Genomic DNA, 20,306 nt, shown 5'->3' with positions numbered 1-20,306 from the left:
TGTTCAAGCTCCATGTAAGTTTGCATCTTCCTGTTCATAATTAACTAATTAACTAACTCCAATCAATAGTGTAGATCCTGATTTTACAATGTAAATCAGATAAATGAGATAACGGTTAGGAGGTCAATCTCATTTTATTTACCAAGCCCAGCATGAACATTCAATTTCATTACATCCTATGTACCTCAACAGCAGTCAATCTTACTGACAGGCTTACAGAGCACCTTGAGGCGTTCACTACAGGGGAGAAGCCTAGTGTTTCCTATAAAGAACTACTTGTAAATCCCGCCTCCGTTCACATTCCTTACAAATATATAAATTTACGAAGTGGTGACTCAGGCAGATATAGATAAATTCTGCCTTCATGTGTCTTATTATGACTGTATGTGTCTTGAGAAAGCCTCTTAAACAAGTTTCAATAGTCAAAAATAATTCCAGACGACTGAGAATGTTTTGGGAAATATTAATATTCTAATATGCTGCAGAATCCGTCTAAATTTTAAACAGATTTTGGCGAAATATTTCCATACTGTGAGTCAAGTAAAACATGAGAGAGAGAGAGAGAGAGAGAGAGAGAGAGAGAGAGAGAGAGAGAGTGTTTAAAGTTTATCAATCTGACTGCTTAAAAAAGTATTTCACTGTTGCCTAAACAGGAAATTAACAACTGTGAACATAATTTATCAGAAAGTATTTTTATGCCACATGTTATCAGATACACATTCATGAAATACAAGACCTGGTGATACATAATGATGCATAAATATCTAAAATAAACTCAATGTGCACTAAGGCTAAATACTGTTTTCATATCATACATAATTCTAACTATTTTTAATGAAAGGATTATGGCAGTTGAGCAAGCAGCATTGCTCTAATAGTGAAATATATGTTTAACTGAAATTTTTTTAATTAAGGAATCTGTACTTTATGTATTTCAGAAGATACTACTTTTTTACAAACCCTCTGCCTAGAAACAAATCATTTGAGAAATCAAAGAGCCCCTTAAAGGCATAAAACCCACACTCATTATTAATCAACATTGAACAAATCAACGATCATTTTAAACAAATAAATGTATATGAATTGTTCTCAAAGTAATGCCCTTGACCAGCTAACTCAACATTATTTGAAACTTGCTACAAACTGGTTTTTTAATTCCTTCATAGACCTACAGAATTAGAAACTCCAGAAAGTCATGGAGAGAATATTTGGTGGATCCAGAGGATAAGGAGAAGATGGTAGCTAACTGAGTCTCAAAAAATTCTTCCCGTGACTCTGATATATTACTACTATGTTAGTCATTTTGTATTTCAGAAGCATTTAATTTCCTTCCCAACATTAGGTAACTATGTGTTAGGGAAGGTAATATTGTGTGTGTGTGTGTGTGTGTGTGTGTGTGTGTGTCGTGTGTGTGTCTTGGTCTGCCATACAGGTTCATAAATCCTCCACCATATTTTTTGATATAGGGTCTTTCATTGGCCTGGTATTTGCCAAATCTGTAGGGTGGCTGACCTCGACCACGGATATCACAGAGGTCCCCTGGTCTGTTATGCAGCACTAGGATTAAAAGCCTATGCGAGCTCTTCACATGAGTTGGTACTGATGCTAATATGACACTTTACCAATTAAATACTCTCACTTTAAATATCATCCCTTTCCTGACATTTTAATATTTCTTCTGTTTCCTATCCTACATCAAATAAATGTCAAACACCTGAGCTGTCAATCTCTTATGTATATTTATAAGATATAAATTACTTAGAAATACTTTCTCAGATAAACATTAATTTTTCTCTTGAATAGAAAAAAAGCCCAATAATGGGTAAAAGTTATTTTTGTACTTCATTTAGGAGATTATTAAGAGAAAGGAGAGATTCTGTTCTCAGTGTGACTTTTAAGAATATATCATGTAGGAACTGTGCAGTTTATATCTGTAACATGTGTCAGACAGGTAACATGGGTCTTTTACCAAACTTGGAAGAGTATAATCTAGCACTAAAAACTGAATGAGGAATGACAATTACTCTGTTCCTATTATAATCACCATGAAGGGCTTTTGGTTAACACTGCCACTACAACCAGGCTACCTAAACAATAACCCCAAATTAAAAAGCATCCATTAAGGTTTTCTTACCTTGTGTTAAAAGACAAGTGGACTAAAGCATAAATCCTTTGAAAAGTGGTAAGCATCCACTTTCATCTCTCTTAAACTTTGCTGGAGTTAACCATCTTTTCCATACATTAAGTAATGTCAATTGGTTCTTCCTTATACTCAAAGAAAGCATACTGCTTTTCCTAAGGATTATCAGTATTCTTTCAGTGCAATAAGATCAATAAATTACTAGTATTCTTATACATTATTTCATACATGTTTAATTTTACTAAATATTTTATTCAATCATATGGTTCCGATAACTATGAGATTACTAGAAACAGCAGCTTTACAATTACACTTGCATTTACTATCTACAGCATTCTCTATTCTAATCTTAACGTTTAAACTATTCCAAATGCCCTTTTATCTGGAGAGGTCCAAAGCCACAATGATAAACAATGGAATTTCAAGAGACAATTTGACAATTTACATGTATATGTGCATTTCAATTTCAGCAGTCTCTTCTAAATCAGTTCAAGATTAAGTGGTACAATATTCAAGGTATTTCTGGATCAGTAAAGCATGAGGATCAAGTGGAAACTCTGACCCTCTGGGAAGACACAGGGGCTGGTGAAGATCTTTCAGCAGGCAGGCTGCATATTCCCAGCAGCTCTGTATTCCCCGCACTTCACAGCTTCACATTTAAATTCAAAAAGTAAAATTATATGGAACAAAGAAAGTTCATATTAAATTGAACATTAAGGAATAAATCTAGATATTTCTAAAAATAATACCTAAAGACTAATACAGATGCTATGTTCATTCTTGAGTGTAAATTCTAGTTATAAAATGTCCATGCTGATATCAAGTGCTTCCACAGTACTCAAAGAGTTGTGATCTTCACCAGTCTTTCACTCGTGCTGAATACACAAATCGAAATAGCATTAAATATGAGTCTAGAGTTGTTCTCGTGTGAATACATGTAGGAAATGAGGTGATACAGACTTGCAGATCAGTGGGAAGCAGTGTCCTTTTTACAAACAAATAACAGAGATATTCATCCAGTAGCAGGAAGCACAGAGCAGGTAAGTCCCCTGTCTTCCTTTAGTTCTCAGTCCAAATTCTGTATCGTCTTTTGCCAGAGAAATAAGAGGGAAGGCATTTACCCACTGAAATAATTCTGACAAGACATTACCCACTATTGTTTTTAATAATGCATATAACAAGTGTTTCTGAATATTATAAGAGAGAGAGGGAGGAGGAGTAGAGGGAGGGGAAGGAGGGAAGGAGAGAGGTATGGGGGAAGGAAAGAAAAATAGAAAAAGGGAAAAATCCACACAGGCAAATTAACTGCCTTGTCTGCCATATAATAAAGCAATCAATGACATTCTATGCACACTTGACTGCAAACACACTTTCTGCAGTCATAAGCTTATGGGAAGGACAAGATAGCTGTTCTCCTTTAGTTTATGTGCTCTATGGAGAGCTTTATCCACAGTTTTAAAATCACACTTATAAAAGAGGTTTCCGGGATTGCCTCCGAGGATGAGCTGTGGCAGAGTTGGGTCTCATGAAGGGTATCTACACAGTAAAGTGATAAGAAAAGAGCATTAACATTTAAAGATCATAGCAGCTCTGAACTATGTCTTATGAAACATACTAATAATACCACAGTAGATTCAAATAACAAAGAGACAGAAATCCTCATCCTAAATGCCATGATCATGGGCAGGTTCTCACTGATTACAAGTGAATATTTTATCTTTTGAACATAGTTGCCTCATCTTCTATCATTGGTAATAGTTTTGATTGTCAAAATCAACCTATTCTATGAAAGAAGGCTTAAATATACAGGAAAATGTATGTTATAGGTTACTCGTTTAAAAATAGCTTTTTGCTGTTTTTGTTACTGAGAATGGCAGTGAACAATACTCAGAGAAACACACAACTTTCCCTCATCTTTACTCTTGGCTTCCTTTGAAAAGGTGGAATTAGAAATATTAGAAATGCAAGTCTAATAGTAGTTGCTAACATTGTGCCTTGATTTTGGTAGGAGAAATCTTAAGGGCTTAGAAGTTAGAAGTAACATTTTTTTTTGACTATGTAGAAACAAAATTTACCATTTCTTTCACTTATTTAGAGCTGTATAGGTGACATAAAACTGCTAAATAGTCACATTATAAAAATGTTCATTTTTTAAATTTAGCTACTAGAAAGATGTGTTTAATGCTTCTAAGTTCCACTGAGAAAAAGAATGTGAAAAGAGGCACACAGAGAAATAAGGCAGTACCGAGGAGAGCTACCATACAAAATGCAATCACAGACCCAGAAAACAAACACCACTCTTCAAGGAAAAGAAACAATGCCAAGAGAAAGGCTCTACTTATCAACACAGGAGAACCAACAGCAAGAGCTGGGCTCTTTACAAAAAGCAAGTCCTGTGCTGCTTTCTTTCAGTACCTTGGACCCTAAGGAAAGAGCTTTGAGCTACTGGGAGTCTGAACGAGTTTTTTGTCTGAATATTAAGCCATACGGGGAAAGCACATTCTGGAGGAAGTAAGAATTTATAATGCAAGTGTGTTTCACCTGTAATTCTGTGCAGTGGAGACTGAGAGGAAACTGAAAAGGATTTTGTAATTACTTAGGCTAGTCCTTTGTAAGTACATGCATAACATCATGAAATTCACTTTAAAGTTCAATCAAATCTAAGTTGGTCTTTAACTGTGGTAAAACCAAAAGTTACTTCTAACATACCCTTTCATACTAACTTCCATCTAATATTTTTAATCTCTAGATGCTAGAGTAAGCAGCATGACTTATCTTCTGCTCTAACGTCTCTAGATAAAAGGCTGCAGTGTGCTAAATCAAAAATTATGTTTTAACCTAGCATTTACTCCATTTATATCTAGTAAGCTCCTTTTGGAATTAATATAGGAAATAATATTCTCACAGAGTAGCTATAAATGCGTCCTGTATCTTGCACTAGCTGCAGTGGTGTAATAAGTATCTGCTGTGTTTAGCTGAGTCACATATGTTAAATCAGTGCAGGGCAGTAGGTAGCACGCCTAATGACAAATGCATGGGCTTGACCCGTAACATGGATTATTTTCAGTACCCACTTTTATCACACTCTAGGTGTAAGGTCTTAGGCGAATAATTCTCCATTTCCTCAGAGACTAGAAATAAAATTAGTTTCTGATTTCTTTCTGCACCTTAGAGATGGTTGCTGTGGGGATTAAAAGAAATCAGTCCGTAAAGCACCCACCAAGAGACAGGAACACGGTGCGTGAGAACTGGAGTGAAAGCCAGCAGGCCTGTCAAACACCACAAAACTATTCTGTGCAAGAAAAGTCCTAATACACAACAATTCACACAGGAGCTTATGTACTTAGATTAATTAAATTCACATTGTTTGCTGTGTCTACGGCACCAATCATTTTATCTGAAAGAAGACATGTACATGTCACAGATCTCACAAGAACTGACGGACATGGTACACGTAGAGAGCAGAGTCTGGAACCAAGAATCTAATTCTACAGTTGCTAGAATTTCCAGTTCAAAGACACTTAGAAGTAACATTCCTTTGTGCCTAAGTTATAACACATCGTTTTCTAGATACCACAGTTTACCACCAAACCCCAAATATGTGCCTAATCCTACTATTAAATTCCCTTTAGCTCTACCTCATTAAAATTATGTATTTTATGCATTAAAAACCACAATGCCGATATAAATTTAAACTCCTGCTATACAAATAACAGACAAAACACAATGCTCATTTAGAATATAGGAAATAGATAAAATCAAAAAAACTCTAATACTACAAACTGGATTAAGTTTGTTTCAGGGTTTTAAGAACTGAAAATCTTAAGAGGAAACGTGATAGCTCCCTGGAAGTTAAAGTGTCCATTTTTTTCTACAGCGCTTTCATACAACAAGAAACTTGACTATTTCACTCTAACACAAGTTTGTTCTCTGTTGCCTCAAGTGAGTTCAAGGAGATAACGCAAGTCCTAAATGAATGGTCAGATTATGCATTTCCAGATTATTTTCTGACGTGGATATGTTCCTTTTTGGAATCGCTAAATTTAAAAGATAATAGATGAGAAAATGACAGGTCAACTTAATTCAAGGTAATCCATTTTACCAGTAACAGAACTGGTTAACAGATTCCATCCTGAATGGTTGAATATGTGTATCTCTCTGAATGCATATTTGTGTGCTTGTGTATGTGTGCAGAATATGGATATGTGAGTGTTCACTGACTGTTACCAGCTGGCTGGCCAGTCAGCCTCTGGGTCCTCCTGTGTCTGCCTTCAGGTGCTGGGCTACAGTAATGCCCCACCACACCCAACCTGTGTCTGGGACCTCAGGATTGGAGCTCAAGTCTTCATCCTTACATATGAAGCATTTTACAGACAGGTCTCTCTCCAGCCCTAAGGAGAAGCACTCTTGTCACATAAACAATATAAACACTAATGAATGTAGTAAATTATCTTGTCTAAGTTAACAATATAAATATACTACAATAGAAAGTAAGTTTAAAGTTAAAAATTAATCTTTTTCATTAGATATATGAATAAAACAAACATTTCATTGTTAAATATACTTAAAACCAGTACTTATTCTACTTATAATTTAACATCCCAGGAACAATATATTTAACTATAGAAAGTGAATATATACATATATATGACTCATATATATTAGCATATATATATGTAAACCATAAATAGACTTCTGTGATTTTTTAAATAACTTCTTGCAGTCATTTTATGCAACAATTAATACTGAATTAATAATAATTAATGATAACATAAAATATGAATCACACAAATTTACTTAAAGATTTAGCTTTTCTGAACATCTAATAATTATAGAGTAACTATTAAAATATGTGATAAAATTAAGTCACACCATAAATATTAAATGTGATGGGCTGGGTTAGTCCTTCTACATGTCTAACAATAATCCCTAAATGAACCCCATTAGAAAATAATAGGTTAATTTTAATAAAAATTACGGAAAAGGCATGGTAAGTGAACATTTTGTTTTTAACCCCTAAATTTTCAAAAGCTTTAAGAGAAACGATGCCATATCCAACCTTGAATGCTTGGAAAACTGAATACCCCTTTCCTAATCTTTACTAAGAGAAAGATATCCATTAAAAAAATCACCTGTAAGTATAAGATTTATTTAGGGAGTTCGGTTTGTTTCATAATTTTTTCTTCAAAATCTAGTCTTCTCGTGATGCAACAACACCACCTATAACTTTAATTCTACTGATGACGTAAGTCAACAAGGGAAAACTTCTAGCGGCTGGGATGTTGAAATTGCTTGAGAACAGTGATGGAAAGAGGCAGGTATTGCACCAGGCACTCTTCTGTGCTAACGTGTTCAATAAGCACTCACAGCAGCTTTGGAAAGAGACATTTAGATAGTGCACTGAAGAACTGCTAGTCTGGTGAGGCATGACAAGGAAAAGCACATGGCCTGGATAGCAGCCAAGACACTGGGAACACTTTCTCACTATCTCCGTACAGAGATCTCAAATACTGGCCATTTTACTGGGCAAAAGACAGACCCAGAGGTTATAGCAAATGGAGTTAACAGGTTAACAGAGCTACTGAACTCAAGGAAAGACTAGCAATAGAGTGAAGAATTGTGCATATTGCCTTCCAATACTGATCAGTGAATGACAGCTCCCCTCCCCCACATCTCCATCAGCATGTCAGCTGCTTTACTCATCAGAGCTATTCTTACGGCCAAAGTAATTTTAAATTGCTTTTCCCTAATCACTAAGGATGTTCAACATTTTCTGAGATGTGTTGTAGCCATTTCTATTTCTTCCTTCTGAGAACTGTCTATTCAAATCTAGAGCCTGCTTCCAACTGGGTAATCTGACTCTCCATCTGTTTTATTCCTATTATTATTTCTTTTTATATTATGAATATTAATCCTCTATAATGATGTGCAGCTGGCAAAGTTGCTGGCTCTGTGGACATTATCTTCACTTGTTTCTTTTTATTCTTCTCTCTTCTTTTTTATTAGATACTTTGTATTTACATTTGAGATGTTGTCCCATTGCCCCACCCTGCTCCCATCCCCCTCCCCCTCCCCATCCATTTGCCTTCACAAAAGTGCACTCCCTCCTGATCCCCTTCTGCACCCCATTGCCTTGGCATTCCCCTACATTGGGAAAACCTGCCCTCTCTGGACCAAAAGCTTCTTCTCACATTGATGCCAGACACTGCTGTCTTCAGCTACATATGCAACTGGATCAATAGGTCTCTCAATGTGTACACAAAGGTTGGTGTTTTACTCCATGGGAGTTCTGAAGGGTTTGGTTGTTGATAATGTTATCTTCCCATGAGGTTGCAACCCCTTTTAGCTCCTTAGGTACTTTCTTTAGCAACCTCACTGGGGTCCCCGAGTTCAGACCAACGTTTAGCTGCAGGCATGCTCAGCTGTAGTTGCAGTACAATTTTTCAGTTTTTTGAGGTGCCATTGGGAGTTGTCTTAATTCCAAGTAAATGGAGTTCTATTACAGAAGTATTTTCTACACATCTATATTTTCTAGGGAACTGCTCCTGTTTTCTTCTAGCACTTTCAGGATTTAAGTTTTTCATAAGGTCTTAGATACATTTGGAGGCTTTTTGTTTTTTTTTTTCAACAGGATGATAGATACAGGTCTGACTTTATTATTCGACACATGGATATCATTTGTTCAAGATGTTCTTTTCTCTTAAGTGGAAATCAGTGTGGGGGAATTCTCAGAAAGATGGAGCAGACCCACTATATGAGTGATACCCACCACCCCTTGACCTATACAAAAGAACTTGCTCTCCTGCTTCACAGATATCTGCTGTAGCTGTGTTTCCTCTTCTATTCACAGTAGCTAGGAACCGGGAAAAGCCTAAATATCTTTAATTGATGACTGCACAAAGAAAACAAAGTACACACATACAATGAAACACCATTGCCTACATAGAAAAATGAAATCATGAAAATTGCAGATAAAAAAAAGGACCTAGAAAAAGTTGCACTGAGAAAACACAGAATCTGAAAGACAAATACCATTTCTTCTTATTGGGTTCAAATCTTTAGATTCACATATATGGCCTAAAACAACCTCAGAATCCGGGGAAATATAAAGGACCCTTGGGTTGGGGGTAAAGAAACTTTCAGTAAGGAGATAGAAGGACACAAGGGCTATGATGGGGAAAATGGCAAAACCTGGAGCAGCAGACTTTAACAACACAGAGAGAATGGGAAGGAACAGAGGTAAATGACACCAAGGATGGTTAAGAAGGTCATAGGGAAAATATTACTTTATATTTCCTTAAAATAGTAATATATACTTTTCAAAATGCTGTTTGAGGTGATATTAACCAGTGTCTCCAAATTCTAGTAACACACATAAACACACACACATGTTTATATGCATACACAAATGTACATATAGTGTGTGTGTCTATATAGTGAAATTTTGTTAGTTTGAAGAAAACCTTAAAACAAGTTTCTACTCATAACTTTTAAAGTATTTTTAATTAATAAGGCACAATTAGGATAATTTTAGATTCATAGGCAAAATTTGAATAAATAAAAAGCGTGACTCACATCCACTTACTTACACACATAGACACATACACACCATCACCAACATTACTATCAACACTACCACAAAACAACAACAACAAAATGACAGTAATCATATGCCAAAACAAAAAACATAAATAAACAATATTATTCACTGATGCCTCTTAACTTCAATGGTCCAATTCCCCCTAAAGACACTGACTAACAAAAAGACATAAAAACAGGATCTATCCTTTCGATGTATCCAAAAACATACGGAAATTTTTAGTATCTAACAAACAGACTTCAAACCAAAAATAATTAAGGAGGGGAAAAGACAGTATATATTTGTCAAAGAAAAAAAAAATCCACCAAGAGGACATTGCAATTTAAAACAAAAACAAAAACAACAACAACAACAAAGAAAAAAAAAACACTACTCCAGCTTAAAGTCCATATAGACATTCAAGTAATAGTATCAAGGTCATCCAAATAAAAAGTAAACAGAAATGCTGGAGCTGACATCATAAACCAATGGACATATATCCACAAAACATTTCATCCAAACATACAAGAATATACCTTCTCAGCACCTTGTGGAACTTTTTCCAAAACTGACCATACACTTGGGCACAAAGAAAGTCTCAATAGATGTAAACAAACAAACAAACAAAAATTTACAGTCAGACAATAGCAGATTAAAGCTGGATTTCAAAAACAATAGAAAGTCTACAAACTCATGGAAACAGAAAAACTCACTATAAAATAAAAAGTAGGCCAAGGCAGAAGTAAAGAGAGAAATTCTAAAATTTAAAGAAAATCAATATACAACATATCCTAATTATTGAGAAAAGACAAAAGCAGTTCTAAGTCAAGTTCATAGCAGTAAGGAATTAAACAAGAGAGAGATGGACAGAGGGAGAAGAAGAGAAGGGGAAGGAGATCTCATATTAGTGACCTAATAGCTCATGCAAAAGCTCTAGAACAAAAAGAAAGAAGCATACCCAAGAGGAATAAACAGCAAGGAATAATCAAAATCAGGGCTGAAATCAATAAAATAAAAGCAACAAAGCAATACAAAGAGTCAATGAAACAAAGCGTTCTTTTTTTTTTTTTTTTTTTTGAGAAAATACTGACAAACCCTTATAACAATGAACTAAAAGGTAGAGAGAAAATATCTAAATTAGTAAGATCATAAAAGAAAAAGGTACATAATAACAAACAGTAAGGAAATCCACAGAATTATAATTAAACACCTTACTCCAGAAAAACTGGAATAGCTAAAAGAAATGGATAAATTTCTCAATATAAATTATTTACAAAGTCAAATTTAGAGCAGATAAGAAATTTAAATAGATCTACAGCACCTTGTAAAATAGATGCATCCATTCAAAGTCTCCAAAGGAATAAAGAAGGGAGGAAGGGAAGAAAGAAAGAAAGAATGAAAAAAAGAAAGGAAGCAGAAAGACAGAAAAACCAACAGAAAGAGTTAATGTCAATACTTCTCAAATTATTCCACAAAATAGAAGCAGAAAGGACGCTGCTTAATTCAGTTTATGGGGGACACAGTTATCCTGATACCCAAAACACATAAAAACAAAAAAACAACAAAAAAAAGAAAGAAAAGAAAATTACAAACCAATTTTCTTCATGAACACAAATGTATAATTCTTAATAAAATATTTCCAAGATGAATCCAGATCATATCAAAAAGATCATTAACCAAGATCAAGTAGGCTTCACCCCAGAGATGTAGATATGGTTCAACATGCATATAAATCAATAAATGTAATCCACCATATAAACAAACTGAAAGACAAAAAGTACATGGTTATCCCATTAGAGGACAGAAAGGCCTTTACCAAAATCCAACAGCCCTTCATTATAAAAGCTCTGGGAGATTAGGGATACAATCAGCATCTGCAAACATAATAAAGGCAATTTTCCGCAAGCTGAAAGCTAACACCAAATTAAATAGAGAAAAATTCAAAGTAATTCCACTAAAATTAGGAGCAAGATAAGGTTGTCCTCTCACTCCATACCTTTTTGGTGCACACTTTGAAGTACTGTGTTTGAAGTAATGCCAGAGTAAGAAGACAATGTAATGAAATCAAAGGACAACAAGTTGGAAAGAAAGAAGTTAATGTGTCTTTGATAGTATATGTAAGTGAACATAAAAATTCAACCACAAAACACTTTCGGCAAAGTAGATAGGTAGAAAATAAACTCACAAATATCAGTAGCCCTCCTATATATAAATTGCAAATGGACTGAGAGAGAAATTTTAAAAAAACACATTTCACAAGAGCTTCCAATGATCTAAAAGTATCTTGTGGTAATGCTGGCCAAGCAAGGCCACCAAAGGCACATAACCTTCATCTTACCACATAAACGCTGAATCAACCATGTTCACTACTGCTCTACTCATTACAGCCGATACTGGGAACAACTTACATGCCCCTCAAAAGAAGAATGAAGAAAGATAGTGTACATTGAAACAATGGAGAGTTATATAGCCATTTAAAAATGACAGCACGAAGTTGTACATGAATTGTCAGAACTAGAAAAAGAAAAGAATCATCACCTGTAGAAAACAGAATATGGTATGTATTCACTTACATGTGGATATTAGCTGTTTAGTCAATTAGAATCCACAAAACCACAGAGGTTGGGTATGGAGTAAGGACTAAGAGGTTCAGTGTTGGGGGACAGATAGGTCTCCCTAGGAAAGGGAGATACACGTTAGAGCTGGATCATGGGTGGGTGGGAGGGGAGGATCAGACATGTGACAATAAGGCAGGACAAGGAAATAGAGGGACAGATGTTCAAAACTAAGGGGTTCTTGAGGGTTGTATGTAAACAGAAACAGTTTTCTAAAATACATATGTATATGAAGGCTATCTAAATGAAATTGTCAATTAATGGGGGAGCCACTGTCACCTAATGAAGATTCCAGTATTAAGACTGGGTTATATCTAATTGAGCTCTTGGCAAAAGGGGTCACCAAGCAACCCATACTGTTAGCGAGATTATAGGTTTCTCAAAAATTTCAAGACATGTACTACTGTCAAGGAAAAATACTACGAATGAAATAGGTAGTATGCTACCAACTCCCAAACCGGTAAAAACAGTGTGAAGTGGGGGATTTGGGTTGCTTTCTATTTTGTTGCAGTAAGTGTGAAAATCCATGTTCCAAAAAGAAACCCCAGCAGAAGATGACAAATTCAGGAAAAGTTCACACCTCTTACATTACTCCTGATCACTTCATCATCAGCAACTACTATCAAGTGTATTTTCACCTATCAACTAAAGTCTTTTTAACATTATGGGTGCCTGATGTTTCTACTTCGATGAAAAAAGAAACCATTTTTTCCCAGTGTGCATGGGTACTGTATAAAGTACATTGCCGTGACTTTTGGGCAGAACAGAGCAACTCTGCTGTGTTCTAGGACCTCTAACTGGTTGCTGCAATGCATCTATTAACACATGACCGACTTGATAAGTGAATCTTTTCCTATTGATATTTTAGGTACATGAAATTTCACACAGCCTCTTTAAAATGATTCAGTCTATGCTTTCTACAGAACAGTATGGTGAACAACAGGTAACCCTGCCTGTATTGATTTCAGAAAATTAACATGATTTTTATAATGTATTATCTATTCTTAGAACAGTACCTTTTTTATTTACACAAATTTGCTACTAAATAATAATTTTATCCTTCACAACTGTATCCTATTATTTAAACCATTTTAATTGTATCCATAATATAGTTCCTTGGTTAAAGAAAGAAAAAAGGACTTGCAAAAAATATTTAACACTTGGTGACCCAATTTTTTTCTTTCTTAAACATTATTTTTATATTTTAATATTTTTAAATTATTAGGCACTATGATTCCTTTCTTCTTACATACATTTTTAAGTATAAGTATAAAAATAAGAAACTCAATAAATTATTCTTTTCACTTGAAAATATGAGACAATAATTACAAGTAACTGCAGATAAGAGACTACTACAGGCTAAGGTTGTTTACTTCTCCAAAGAAGATTTTGTGAAATTAGAAGTAAGTGCCCTTCTGGAAGCTTCCCCCTCACCAGATCATCTGGCCCAATACCCTCCCAAACACTCAGCCTGTCTACCTCCCAGGTCAGCCTTAGCCAGGGGCATAAGATGTCTGCTTTAAACAGAGACACAGGAAGGCCACACTAACCAGAGACAGCACTGCCTACAAAACTCAAATGCAAAGTGGTTGGTCACTGCCACAATTCTGGCCAGTATTACATCAGTAGGCATATCCTGCCAGACCAGTCATTTCTGTAGCTCACTTTTTACTTTGGTAGCAAGGTAACACCCTCAGGAGGCTACCCATGCTCCAAAAGTTTGTCTGTCTGTCTGTCTGTCTCTGTCTCTCTTTTTCTCAAAATAGATATAGATACAGATATAGATTGTGTCCATACACACAGACACAATTAGAACTAAGTGTGCTTGATGGACTTAGAAAATAGCAAATGAAGTTGGGAAATGAAAGGTCTATGCAGAAGAGACAGGGGAGGAAGAAAGTGGATTTTATCAAAACTCATATACATACGTGAACTATCAACAACTTGTAAAAAGTTGGTTTTCCTCAAGGCAAAATAAGTTAGGACAAACAAACATGGAATGTAACAGAGGGCTATATATACAAGTGAGTGCCCCTGAATACATGCATACATACATGCATACGTACACGCATACGAACATGCATACATATGTGCATACGTACATGCATCATTTATGCACAAAGCATATTCTAGCAATGAAAACCTAGGTAAGTTTTCTCTTGCTCCATCCTTTCCTAACTGAAAATCATCCAGTCCTCTAATGATCCATCTCTTTCTTATTGTTCATCAATTATTTCTACAATTAATTGACTAGGTGACTATGCCATTCACATGCACAGAGGGAGAAGGAGAGGAAATAAAATTTATTTCTTTAAATTTTGTTAGTTTTACAACTCACAGGCCTAAAAATGTAAGAGATGATGGTAGTTAGGAAAGGTCAGGTCAGAGAGACAGTACACAGGAATAAGCATAGACAAGAAAGCAGGCTATGAGAAAATAACAGAATGAAAACAGGCTTTGTTTAACTGGCACGGAAGGGGGAGGGGTTATTGTTTTCTGTTTTATTGAGTCAGTCTCCTGTAGCTCAGGCTGGCCTCAAACCTGCTATGTAATCAGCATGACTGTAACTTCCTAATTCCTCTGCCTCCACTTCTTAACTGCTGGGAATCTAGGTATGTATCACCATGCTTGGTTTCATAGTTCTGGTGAAGAAACGCAGCCTGTGCAGGCTAGGCAAACACTACCACCTGAGTTCCTAGTACAGCCCTCCAGCAAGACAGTTTGGGAGGTTCTCATCTCCCCTACTCCTGCTACCCACCACCACCTCTTCACCCTATCAGTCTCTTTTCCTTTTTTTATGACAGGTGTTCTTTTTGCCACCTGTCTTTCCTCAGAACTTCCTTATTACCCTCCTTGGTCTTCTTTTAGTTTTATTACACCTTAACTCAAGCTATAGTTGCAGTTAAGAGACAACTATTTTATCAATTGGGATATGTCGTCATACAATTGGGCTGCAGGTAAGCCTGTAGGGCAGTTTCTTAGTGACTGTGTGAGGACCTAGTTCACTGTAGGGCCACCCCAGACTTGGTGGTCCTGAGTTCTGTCAAAAAGCAGGCTGATCAATGCAGGGACAGCAAGCCAGTCAGAGCACTCCTCCATGGTCTGCATCAGCTCATCATTCCAGATTCCTGTCACGTGCTAATTCCTGCCCTCACTGGTCTTGATGAACAGTTGCATGGAACAGTGAATGAAATAAACCCCTTTCTCTCCAAATTCTGTTTGCTTATGGTGTTTGAGCACAAATAGTAACCCTAAGATAAACTGGTACCATATTTATGAGGCATTACTGCATGTTGCTTTGGAGAGTATTTTGAAAGGACTTTGAAACTTTGGAACAGGACAGCTATCGAGTGTTGAGAGCTCAGTTGGCTATATGAACTTAGAAGATAAGAGTTTTGAGAGCAATGCTGACAAAAGACTCCTAGCTTGTGAAGTTTTTTTTTTTTTTTTTTTTTTGTCTCCTTTAAAGACTCTACCAGGTGTTGCTATTTAGAGTTGAGAATATGTGGTTTGGTTTGCTGGGGCAGGAGGCCAGTACCACTAAAGTAAAACATTTGCCTTGCTGGGATAATGCATACTGGTCAGATGGAGCTCAGAAATTTGCAGTGATTTAGAGTTCAGCATCATCACTGAATCGAAATCTTCTGAGAAGTGTTTTTGTTTGTTTATTTTTCTCTTAAGAGCACAGAAGAACGGTGTTTGAGTTATCCATGGTTGTACCTTGTGCTGGCAGCCAGACTTGGGAGTGTAAAAGTCACCCAGGTTGTGGTTTTGAAGGCATACGGGGTCAAAGAGAGCAGGGGAAGCCTGGCATCTATAGGCCACTATAGGTGACTGATAAAGGTGCAGCCTCAGCTATTGAAGCTCCAGGATTGAAGGGGTCAATGAAGAAAAGCTGAGGCTTAGCACCATAACCAGGGAACAGGATAGGCTACTGGTCAAAGTGCAGTCCAACTGTAGCAAGAGACAAAGAATTTTAGAGATCCCAGTACAGGAGATGACCAACAGTGGACTGGAGCCGAGCCTAGAAGACAAGCTGTGTTTGCTGCAAAGGGCAGAGTGTGAGAAATGACCAAAGCCTTGTACAGGAGCTCAGACCCTGCACTCTGGGCACTGAATTATCTGCAGCTGGAATTTGGTTTTGCACTGTTCAGATGACTGATTCTTCCCTCTTGACATAAAAAAAAAATATTTAATTTATTTTTGACTTTATAGGAGTTCACAACTGAGAGACTGGATTTTAAAAGACTTCAGATTTTAAAAGAGAGTGGATATGTTAAGGAGCCTGGATTTGTTTGATTTTTAAGACTGTGGAACTTTTCAAGTTTGTAAAATCTTTTCTATTGTAATGTCAATATTAATGTGTTATTTGGGGGATAACCAAATAATGAAAGGTTGTGGTTTAACAGTGAGAAATCTGTGTGTGAAGCTAAAGATGAGTCAACTGTGCTAATTAGTTTTATGTCAACTCAACACAGCAATAGTCATGTTAGAGATAAATCTTCTTGAGAAAATGCCTCCATAAGATTGGGATGCCAGCAAGCCTGCATGGCATTTCCTTAGTTAGTGATTGGTTGTGGGATGGCTTAGTCCATTGTGGGTGGGGCCACCAATGGGTTACCGGTTAAGAAAGCAGGCCGATCAAGCCAGGAGACAAAGCCAGTAGGAGCACTCTGCAGGACCTTCACATCAGCTCATGCTTCCAGATTCCCACCTGGCTTGAGTTCCTGTCCTCACTGCTTCTGATAATGAACTGCGATATGGGGCTGAGTGAGAAAACCGTTCCTTTTGGCCATGGTTCTGCCTTACAGTCAAAATAACCCTGATTAGGATAGTCCTCACAACACATTCCAGGCTTCACTTGTATTCTCAGTTTCCAATTGTGTTTCTATCCCCCCACTTATCAAATAGCCAAAAATCTGATGTATATGCATGTAGTGACTTACTCAATCACTCTATTCTCGTTTCTTTTCCTTCCTTTGTTTTGTTTTGTTTTTCCCTTAAGACAAGGTCTGCTAGTACTTGGAGCTCATTGATTTAGCTAAACCAGCTGCCCAATTCTCCTGTCTCCAGCACATAATTACATGTACGGGCTACTATGCTCAGCTTTTATATGTGAGTTCAGAGATCAAATTTAAGTTTACAAAGTTGAGCAGCAAGCATTTCACTAATTGGAAAATCCCGGTCACCAAAATTGATTTTTGTTGCTGTTTTTTGGCAGGTTCTAGCTATGCCACACTGAGTAACTTGGAGCTCCCTGGAGAGAATAGTCTTGCCTAGAAATCAAAGGTCCACTAGGCTCTGCTTTCAAAATACTGGGATTAATAACATGTGCCTTTATTCACAGACACAAAACAGCATTTTTGAGCCAAAGTATTCTTTGTAAATGCAGAAATAGGTGATTAAATAAGAACAGAAATTAATGTGCATAATAATCCACTAACTCTTCCCCAATTCTAGGCATTTATACTAGTTACAAATATTTTTCAATACTGTAAAAAAGTTTTACGAAGAACATTTTTATATAGTTTCAGATGACTAGAGATAATCATGTTAAGGGATTTAAGGAATCAGAGAAAGATAAATGTGTTTTCTTTCATATATGGATCCTAAATAGTATGCATTCACAAAATTACATATGTATGTATATATGTATGTATGTATGTATGTATGTATGTATGTATGTATGTATGTATGTATGTGTTATGTATATATGTATGTATGTATGTATGTATTATGTATTATGTATATATGTATTTATGTATGTATGTATGTATGTATGTATTATGTATATATGTATGTATGTATGTATGTATGTATGTATGTATGTATGGCATAAAAGCAGAAATGGAAAACTGGGTGGGGCACCAACTCTCAAGCCATGTGCCATGACTCCTTTGGGACTAACCACCCTTTCACAGGGATCACATGTCAGATACTCTGAACATTATGCCAGGAGTCAATGCAGGTGAACTTAGCCAACATTCCTAACATGGGGGCATGGAACCTGAAGAGGTCACCTCCAGTCCAGACAGGACCCTCACTGGGGATAAAGCTAAGGACATTAACCCACCAACACTTTCGACACCAAATTTGCCCCATCTAAAGAAATGAGGGACAAAGAAGGAGCAGAGACTGAAAGAATGGCCAACCAATAACTGGCCCAACTTGAGACCCATTATTCCATGGGCAAGCAATCCCCAACAGTAATGATAGTGTTACGCTTGCAGACAGAAGCACAGCATGTATGTCTGTCCACTGAGAGGCTCTACCCAGCAGCTGACCGAGGCAGATGCAGATATTCACAACCAAACACTGGAGGGAGGTCAGGCACTCTTATAGAAGAGCTAGTGGAAAGGACTGAAAGCCCTGAAGGGGATAGTAAGTCCACAGGAAACCCAACAGAGTCAACTAACCTGGATGCCTGGGAGCTCTCAGAGACTGAACACCAATCAACAAGCATACATGGGCTGGAACAAGGCCCCCAGTAAACAGGAAACAGACATATGTGGCTCAGTCACCATGTGGGCAGCCACATGCAGCTCAGCGTCCTTGAGTCCCTAAAGCTTTAGTCTGACTCTGGAATCTGTTCCCTGACAGAGCTGCCTTGTCTGGCCTCAGTGGAAGAGGAGGTACCTACTTCGCAGAGACCTGATGTGCCAGGATGGGGCAATACTGACAGTCATCCCCACCAGATGAAGGAGAACGGGAGCAGACTGTGAGGGAGGACTGGGCAGGGTGGCATGTCAAATGTAAAGAAATGCATTTTCAAAACCATTCACAGCAATAGCGAAATTACAGTTTTTAAGTAGCAACAAAAATGATTTTTTGGTTGGGGTCACTACAACATGAGGAACTGTACTAAAGGCTCACAGCATTAGGAGGGCTGAGAACCAGTGGTCTAAGGAAACACAGGAACAAGGGAAAGGAGGGAGCAGGGGGAATATAAACTCAGACAGAAATGTCACCGTGTAACACAGTGCTATGCACACTGAACACAATCGATAAAAATAAATCTGTGCAAACTTCTGGATATACACCTAGAAACATCCATAGAAATACTCTTTCCTTAATATCTTCAGCTTCACAATTAATGCTTTCAATTTTTATTGCTAGGCTTATGTTCAGAAAAATCAGAGTTGATTACATGCCTACTAATATGACGTACAGGTAATATTTTAACACTTTGGCATACAGGCGCTATTTTAACTTGTCTGTTTTCCTTAACTAGAGTAATAAATTTCCTGACATACATGCTGCACCCCTGTACCAATGCCTTTGATCAGAGACCATCAGTTGTCTGTAGTTTCCTGGGCAGTATTTTTACCACTGTTGCAGTACCATCACCACAAGAAATAGTAATAATTAGTTGTTTAATAAAGGAAAAAAAGTAAATAGAAACTGTATGGCATTTTAGAAAATTTCTATGTACCCAAAATTCAAGGCTTTTTATTTGATGGCCTGAAGTACCTGCTCAGCACCTAAGGTACACTGAAATTATGTCATTAACAAAGTGCTAACATCATTTGTAACTGAATGTCATATAGCTATGTCATATAATGTCCTAATTAATTAGTTTTATCTAGACAACAATTAATTAAATAAAATTGAGGAAGATACTGGGTTTTTAAGAAAAACTTAAGTCTTTCTATTAAGATATTTAGGAAAAACAGCAACTATTAATATTCATCAGCAATGTACTCTAATTCCACCAGGAGTTCTTAGAAAGCAATGAAGTCTCCTGATAAAATCTTAGTCAGCGAAAGGAAGCGTTGGGGCTGTTAGTATAAGTAGTATCTTTATAAATACTAAGTAGTATTTTTATAAAGCCCAAGAGCAAAAAGGTAAAGGATGCTCAATTACGCATATCTGATGTACTGTTTTCAGAAAAGGAGATACTAAGTGTGTGCACATGTAACACACCCTCAATTTTTCACCATAGCTGTGAGACAGGGCAAACAACTGGGCATTT

The 20,306-nt window shown here is 36.8% G+C and overlaps 1 protein-coding gene across 4 annotated transcripts in view; it reads right to left on the bottom strand.

Moving 5' to 3' along the window:
* PHF14 (PHD finger protein 14) overlaps positions 1 to 20,306 on the bottom strand; it is a 120,349-nt gene that overhangs the window by 35,909 nt on the left and 64,134 nt on the right. The window contains exon 17 of one of the 4 annotated variants that reach the window (XM_080936180.1): positions 3,539 to 3,676. The exons of the other annotated variants lie outside the window; for them this stretch is intronic. Coding sequence (XP_080792306.1) covers positions 3,664 to 3,676 — 13 coding nt within the window. The 3' untranslated portion in view covers positions 3,539 to 3,663. Of the gene's footprint in view, positions 1 to 3,538; positions 3,677 to 20,306 lie in introns of those variants that run through there. 4 annotated transcript variants of the gene reach the window in all.

The sequence above is a fragment of the Micromys minutus genome (genome assembly GCF_963924665.1).
Source record: "Micromys minutus genome assembly, chromosome: 23".
NCBI lineage: Eukaryota > Metazoa > Chordata > Mammalia > Rodentia > Muridae > Micromys > Micromys minutus.
Note: the sequence above shows the minus strand (reverse complement) of the source record. Positions and strands in the feature narration are given on the sequence as shown.